Here is an 8275-nt window from a genome sequence, read left to right on the forward strand (position 1 = left end):
AGGAACTATGATCTTAAAGCATTCTTTTTGAATTTTTAAAACTAATGCTTTTGAATAGATATAACTTTAAGGATCATCCATGCACTTCAACCGACAGATAATTTGAGAGTTGAAAGGGGACATTCTTTCAGGCAGGTCATTACTTGAGATATTGACAAACATACATATCTTTAGGGAGCAAATTTTGGAGGAACAAAGTGGCACTGTGGAAGGAAAGATAAAAAAGAATTGAAGTTATCTTCAACTTCATCTAACAAGGTCTTGTGATTTTGAAGCTGTGTATATCAGTCTAGGACTTTTTTTGGGGTAACAAGTCAATGAGTCAACTTTATGAGCTTTAGGGTAACCCTTCCAAAAACCAAACGATGCATTTTTCACAAATTCAATGAACACATATAACTATCAGTGTAGGTAAGTAAAATTCAAAACCATGCACACAAAAATCTCTTTATAATCTTGTGCTTGTGCGATGACGTGCAAATCACATGGCAAATTTTTGTTTAATTTTATGAGAATACACTCTTGTTTTTTTATTCTTTTTCTTTCCTTTTCTTTTTAATTAATTACATCTCTTAGTTTTTGGGGCCAAATAGTATGCAGTGTGGTTGTCAGCCAACCATCACAACTCATGAACAAACTCTTTTTCCTATTCCATTCACCAGTCAAGGCCGAAAAAATCATTGAACATAAATTACTACTAGATAAGCCACCAGAACATCTACTTGTGTTTCTAAGTTCCTCTAAATGCAATTACGATAGCATTAAGATCTTTTGCCACTCCAACAAAGCCCTGCAGTGGTTAGGCATACTAAACAAATAACAAGATAAGACCGAAAAGGAGATGCTAATTTAAATGCCAGCATGCTAAGATCATGCAACTGTAAGCAATGCTGAATGTCAACAACTAACTCTATGACTTCAAATCCCTATTTCCATTTAAAAAAACACCAATCTAGTTGTTTTAGTAGGAAAAGTGGCAAAATACCATCTTTTAGCATTTACAAAACTTAATACCGACTCTTGCAATCACCTAAACATAGGGAGCGGATAATATCAACCTAGATAGGTTGATCAAACCATCACATCTTGCGCATGTCCAAGTAAATAAATCTGTCAAATTTGCTGCGTACACCTGCAAGAGCAAAAGCTTCTTTGGGTCACCAATTTCATGTTACAGAATTTCTTGGCTATATTATCTGATGCTAAAAGTCTTAGCAGTTGCATTATAAAGAAAACTAAGCTCATCTTAGTTCAAGCAACACATAACTAAGGAAAATTGCATAATCTAGTCTAATTATTTTGGTAGAATGCAGCACTGCGTTTAGGGTTTCTTCGAGACAAATTGATAAAGACGAAGGAGAATAATCGAAGGATTCGCAGATGAAGGGGGAGAAGAAGGAGGGAGGGGGGCAGATTCGCGTAGAGTAGCGTCTGAGATGCTTCTTATGTGGAGAAGGATTCGTAGATGGAGGGGGCAGATTCACAGCTTTTAGGAATTTGATTCGTGGTGTTCGCGTCGCCTCTTTCGTGGGGGATTTGTTATTCGCAGATTGAGGGGAAGCAGCATCTGAGATGCTTCAGAGGGGAGATGAATTCGCAGACGGAGGGGGCAGATTCATGGTGTTTCCGTCGTTCGCCTCTTTTATGGGGGATTCGGCTGAGTAGATGGAGGGGGAGAATAACTCAAAGTCATAGGACCGTTTACGTAAACCTAGTCAGCCACGTCAGCTGGTGTGTGGTTACTGTTAGAGATTAGACCGGCTTCGGAGTAGATTTATTGAAATAAAAATGCCGAAAAGCTATAAAACCGATGTTTTGTGCAACGCTTCACTAAAATCTCTCAGCTCCACAGTCTGAAAAATCCATGGCCTCGTTCTCCAATCCCACCCACCCATTCCCACCGTCGTTCAATCGCGGACCCACTTCAAAAGCCGTGCCTGCGCTATCACAACCCATACCCATACCCGGACCCAAACCCAAACTCCCCTCTCCTTCCTCTCCTTCTTCTTCCATTACCTCTAATACTAACCCGGAGAAATCAAATGCATTAACTGTGACTGATAGAAGTGAAACAAGAGTAAGAGACATAGAGAAGCTAAAGAAGCGCGAAGCTAGGGAGAGGAAAGAGGAGGTAAATAGTAAAATAGCGTCGAAGAAAGCAATCTCCGTGATACTGCGGCGAGAGGCCACCAAGGCCCTCATTGAGAAGAAGAGGGGCCCCACCAATTCCAAGAGGCTGCTTCCCAGGACTGTGCTCGAAGCTCTTCACGAGAGAATCACCGCTTTGCGCTGGGAGTCTGCTCTCAAGGTCTGTCAGAATGTTTCCCTGTAGTTTTGAATGTATATGTGGAAATCTAAAGCCTAACGATTATATGGTATTTCAAGTTGGATATGCTTTTTGTTTATGAAAAATGGGCTTTTGGTGTTCTTGTTTAGTCGAGGAGTTGTGCTGCTAAGAAAATTGTAGGTTAAGGGGGTGTATTGGGATATCGAATAGTGGGCTTTGTTTAGTTTGAACACATATTTATTTGTACAAACCAACCATAAATAATTTTGGATCCTAAGCTTAATTCCACTCTTTTTTAAGTTTAGGATATTTGCTTTATCCGGAAAATCTAGAATTTAATAGATGGATTCCAGGTTATAATTTTTTTGTATGCTTGTTACCTATATAAAAAAAAAGATTTGTATGGTTATGTCTAACTTTGAAGCCCAGTGGGTACTTCCGAAGAAGGGAAGAAGGACTGAATCACTTGAATGGTGCAATGTAAAATGATACAATTGGGGAAACCAAAGAATGGGTATTACCAAAGAAAAAAGAAAGACATTCGAAGAAAAGTGGAGAAAAGATAAACTTGATTGATAGAATCAGCATCCTTGTGCATTATGTGGTGTATTTGGACGGAAAGGAATGTGCGTTGCTTTGAAGATAAGGAACACACAATGGCCGAGTTGAAGAATTTTTCTTTTTCACACTTTAATGTGCTGGTTTTCCACTATCGTATTGCATGGGGACAATGTTCAGGATTTCTTGTCTTTAATTTCTCGCTTTTAGAATGTATTTAGGTGTTCTTATATATACTTCTTGTGTACAAGGGCCACGCCTATTTCATTCATATATATAATATCTATCTTTTACTGATAAAAAAAAAAAAAAAGAGAATCAGCATCCTTGTTCTGATTTGGTTTAATTATAATTTCTAATGTTTTTTTACATTCTGTTTTGGTTTCTGTAATGCAATCAAAATTCTATTTAATAGAAACTAAATTAGTCATGCCAGGGTTTTGTTTCATGATTAAGGTATCTTTTTCTATTTACAGGTTTTTGAATTACTACGTGAGCAGCTCTGGTACAGGCCCAACTCTGGAGTGTACATCAAGTTAATTGTGATGCTTGGAAAATGTAAGCAACCTGAAAAAGCTCATGAACTCTTTCAAGCGATGATTGATGAAGGCTGCAGTGCAAGCTGTGAATCCTATACTGCTTTGTTATCTGCATATAGTAGGAGTGGTCTCTTTGACAATGCATTTTCCCTCCTCGAGCATATGAAGAATACTCCTGATTGTCAGCCTGATGTGCAGACTTACTCAATCCTCATAAAATCATGCCTACATGATTTTGCCTTTGACAAAGTGCAGGCCTTGCTTTCAGACATGGTGGCTCATGGAATCACACCAAACACGGTCACATATAATACTTTAATCGATGCCTATGGGAAGGCTAGAAAGTATCTTGCCAATCTCACCTCAACTTTTTATGATTTGTTTGTGTCATCTGGTTGCCAATAAAATAAGGGAACATAGTTACACCAATTTTTAAGTGTATCACGAAAATCAAGAAAATGAAGCATGATATTATACTTCAATCTCAGAGCAGTAACTTATTATCTCTATTTCTTAAAAGGTTTGCAGAAATGGAATCGATACTTGTGGAAATGCTCCAAGAACGGGGTTCTGAACCTGATGTTTGGACAATGAACTCCACACTCAGAGCCTTTGGCAGCAGTGGGCAGATTGAAACAATGGAGCAGTGTTATGAGAAATTTCAGAGTGCTGGGGTCCAACCAAACATTCAGACATTCAACATTCTCCTAGATTCCTATGGAAAAGCTGGAGATTATGGAAAAATGAGTTCTGTAATGGAATACATGCAGAAATACCATTACTCTTGGACGATTGTTACCTACAATGTGGTGATAGATGCATTTGGGAAGGCCGGAGATTTGAAACAGATGGAGTATTTGTTTAGGCTAATGCGATCAGAGAGGATCAAACCAAGTTGTGTTACACTTTGCTCGCTTGTAAAGGCTTATGGGCAAGCTGGTAAACCTGAAAAGATTGGTGGTGTTTTGCGTTTTATAGAGAATTCGGATGTAGCATTGGATACCGTGTTTTTCAATTGTTTGGTGGATGCTTATGGGAGGATGGGATGCGTTGCAGAGATGAAGGAAGTTCTTGACATGATGGAGCAGAAAGGATGTAAGCCCGATAGGATTACATATAGAACCATGATTAAAGCTTATTCTATTAAAGGGATGACTACCCATGTGAAGGAGCTCCAAAATCTGATTGGATCTGCTGACAAGACTCCGCCAGAGATGGGGAAGCCCGACTTTCGATGAAAAATTTTACAGGTGATTCTTTCCTTATATGCACACCATTTTGTATACTAGTAACTCCTATTTATGAATACATTTGGATTAAGATTGAAATAGATAAAGACAGCAGTATCTCTAGCCTGTATTTCTTTTGGTCGGCCAAGTTGTCTTGGGTCTGATATTGATTCTGTGATGGATTTGATTTTCCAATCAGCCAAAACAAAGTGCCAATTACACAGCAATGCTGGAGAAGGTGTACCATATAAGTAAAATAGCTAGAAGAGTGCTCAATTTGACATATACAAGGTTTTAATTCCAAACTATTTCAAATGGTATATACATGTTTATCACCTATTATCTGTCTAAATAAACAAAGAAAATAAGTACATTGTTCAATGAGTGACTAAAAAATAATGTGGTTTGGATAGATCTTAGATGGTAAAAAAACAGTGGGGTTTCGAAATGTCTTAGATACAAATTAACTGAAACAGTATACCACTTAATTCGTTAACTGCAATATGAAAGGAGTGAATGTCAAATGATGTGCTGAACTTTATGAATGAGGGATAGGAGAAACGTAGCAAGCTAGATTGTCAGAGGATTAAAAAATTAATGGCAGAAATGTATTTTTGGGAGGCTATGATATCTTGGAACAAGGAAGTGGTGTTTAGACTTGTACGATATCGTAAGTGACACGAGAAGGGGACAGAAAAGTAGATCTTCGTTAGAGAAATTCCAAAACCAAACAAAGGGAAGTATTATTGTTGTTATAATTGAGCAGTATTGTCATATCATCCATCAATTTGGGTTAACATAATGGAATCGCAATTTCCCAAGCATATTAAATTTACAGCAGAACACAAATAGTGTAACTACTAATTAATGGAAGAATACTTTGGGAGAAGATGCCATCTGTAATTCATTACTTTAGTACTCATTACAAGTATTGATATGATTGCAACCACATCAGGTAGCTTAACAAATCAAAGAATAATGATGTATAAATAGGCATTATATTTAGTTATTCTTTTCCTTTTAGTTTCAAAACATGCTCTATTTTGCATGTTGAAATTGGATTGTCATCAGTATGTTCCACTCCCTCTTTCTTTCTTTTTTTCTCTTATTTTCATTTTGCTCTCTAACTCCTTTCGTGAGAAGGGCCAAAAACTTTATGATGTCGCTTCATGGATTTATCCAAATCTTACCCTACAGTTTCTTATCGTTCTGAATCACCCTTGCCAGGACCACCTATTCTACCATGCCCTATCCTTCAAGATAACTCCTTCAGTCTTTGTTTACATCCTTTTTACCTTCCTATTTACCTTTTCCTGAACTTCCTTCAGTCTTTAACCTAATGTCACATTGCCATGTATCTCAGCTTTTGCCTTTTGTGTCTGAATATTTATCCTGGTTTCTTATCTCTGTTTGTCCACTCTAGCTTTCCGCTTATTGATGTGCTGTTAAAAAATTGCGCCATCAAGACTCAGCGAATTTGACAGTTTTCATATGAGACAAAATCAGGGATGATGCATCATTTTTTTATGAACAAATCATGTAATACCAATAGCCTATTTTCTTGAGAACTCACCATAGCGTAAATGATGGGATGTTCTGGATGAATACATGTCCAGAAAAGTTGTTTTAATAAGAAAAAAAGGAAAAAAATTCCCAAAGGTGGTCAAGGTGAAAATTGGAAATGCAAGAATCTGCAATTTACAATGGTCATTTATCGTATGCCTGTTTCAACCTGTCTTAGATTCCCTGATGTTCTGCATTCCTCTGTGTGTTGACTGGTCTGTTATTGCTAGCCCTCAGTTCTTTTTGGGGAGATGTGAGAAGGAAGCTTTAGTGGCCCATCTCATGGGGAGAGCTGGTGATCTAATCCAATGGAATGTGAGCTTTACCAGGGCGGCCCAAGATTTGAAAACTGACAGCTTTGAGGATCTCTTTAGACTCTTGTACTCCATGAAACTAGGCCTCTAAGGATCTGATACGTTGTGGTGGGTACCTGCAGGTCTCGATTCGTTCTTTCTATAAGTCACTCACACAATCGCTTAACAATCACTTTCCAAAGCTACATTCTTTGCTTGGATAGTTTCTCTGGGTAAGATTTTGACGATGGATAATTTATGGAAATGTAGGGTGATTATAGTGGACCGGTGTTGTATGTGTAAAAAAAGTGAAGAGTTTGTAGATCATCTTCTACTATATTGTGAGGTTGCTAGAGTGTTATGGGAAGATGTAGGGTGTGTTATGGGAAGATGTAGGGAAGATGTTATGGGAAGATGAGGTACTCTCACTACTATTCTTTATTTTATTATTACTTTTTACCTACTTTTTTATTATTCATTACTTTTTACCTACTTTTTACTACTATTCAATATTTTATTATTACTTTTTCACTACTATTCACAAATATTCTCAACACTTCTCAACACTTCTCACTACCCAAACGTACCCTATTCAGACGATTAGAGCTAGCCTTGGTTATGTCTACCACTGTGGTTGAGCTTCTAGCCAGTTGGACAAATCTAGGCTGTATTCCACAAATCACAACTGTGTAGAAGATGGTTCTTATCTATATTATGTGGTGCGTATGGCAGGAGCGCTCATTGGAAGAGCTTAGATTTCTTTTTGTTAGAACCTTCTTTTTATGGGTCAAAGCTGTTGATTTCAACGTCCTTAATTTTCATGATTTTCTTGTTTTCGTTTCTCCTTCCTAGATAGGTGTCACCTCTTGTATATTTGGGCTATGCCTATTCTTTTTAATACAATCGTTTACTTATATAAAAAATATATATATTGTATGCAGATGAGAGAGGCACTTGGTTGAAGATCTGTTGCTGCTGTGAAGTTTCTTCTTCTATGCACTAGCCAGATCTTCTATAGGCAATTTCCTCTGACTTGGGGGGGTGGGGGGGCAACTTGAGCTTCTGGTAACGCGGGGGGGGGTGGTAACGGGTATACGTCCAATTTGAGTTTGTATATGTCTTGCAGGTGAACTCCTCTGTGAAGCTACAAAATATATGGTCATCATTTTTATTGTTGTCTTGACAATGTATGGTAGGAAAATGCAGTAGTACTGATTCTCCAGCTGGTGAAGATTTCCAACCTTCTGCTTCGAAGGTTGTGGTAGGCTCCATTACTCTTGACAAGCCCAGCCAAGGAGCTGGAAAAGCATATTGAGTTCGATATTTGTAGACAGCTTCAACATACAATAAAAGTAGCATATTTTCATACTGACCAGTGGAGGGAGAGTTAGGAGGCTTGCCTTGAGGATATTGAGCCGGATCCAGGCTTTGAACTGCTCCCGGCTGTGGATCTCTATGCTCCAGTCCCATTCCTACAGTGGGACTGAGAAATCTAGTGCTTCTTGGTGAAAGGGCAGTCTCGAACTTGTGCCCCTTTATCTGCATGGTCCTGGAAGATGATTTTGAGAGCCGAGAGAATATTTTGCTCCCATTGTTGACTGGCAATGGCTTGAGCTTTTCCTGGTAGTAATTCATCAACCATTGCCCGTGGTGGAGTTGACCTATGTGGCAGCCTTAGTGGAGGACCTTCAAGAGGGATTTTATAAGGCAACTTTAGAAATAACAAGACAACAGACGAGAAGTCCCGTGCACCTACAACTCTCATTTAGATGTAATGATTCACTATATAGTAACGACCACCGGGTT

General features: G+C 38.4%; 1 protein-coding gene across 7 annotated transcripts; it reads left to right on the top strand.

Annotated features, from left to right (window-relative positions):
• The first annotated feature begins 735 nt into the window (after positions 1-735).
• Positions 736-7691, top strand: LOC108989050 (pentatricopeptide repeat-containing protein At5g48730, chloroplastic). Of its 7 annotated transcripts, none has more exons than XR_004802577.1 (5): positions 736-2308; positions 3322-3728; positions 3905-4634; positions 6407-6888; positions 7411-7691. XR_004802577.1 is itself a non-coding variant. In XM_018962503.2 (4 exons), the coding sequence occupies exons 1-3, from the start codon at positions 1865-1867 to the stop codon at positions 4620-4622; spliced, it is 1569 nt and encodes a 522-aa protein (XP_018818048.1). In that variant the 5' UTR covers positions 736-1864; the 3' UTR covers positions 4623-4634; positions 7411-7691. The 7 variants fall into 7 exon arrangements, 4 of the variants coding, with proteins under 4 accessions (XP_018818048.1, XP_018818046.1, XP_018818050.1 ...); XR_001995772.2 differs by having other exon boundaries at positions 6407-6702; XR_001995773.2 differs by having other exon boundaries at positions 6407-6598.
• The last annotated feature ends 584 nt before the right edge of the window (positions 7692-8275 follow it).

This window comes from Juglans regia, chromosome 10 (assembly GCF_001411555.2).
Source record: "Juglans regia cultivar Chandler chromosome 10, Walnut 2.0, whole genome shotgun sequence".
NCBI classification, from domain to species: domain Eukaryota; kingdom Viridiplantae; phylum Streptophyta; class Magnoliopsida; order Fagales; family Juglandaceae; genus Juglans; species Juglans regia.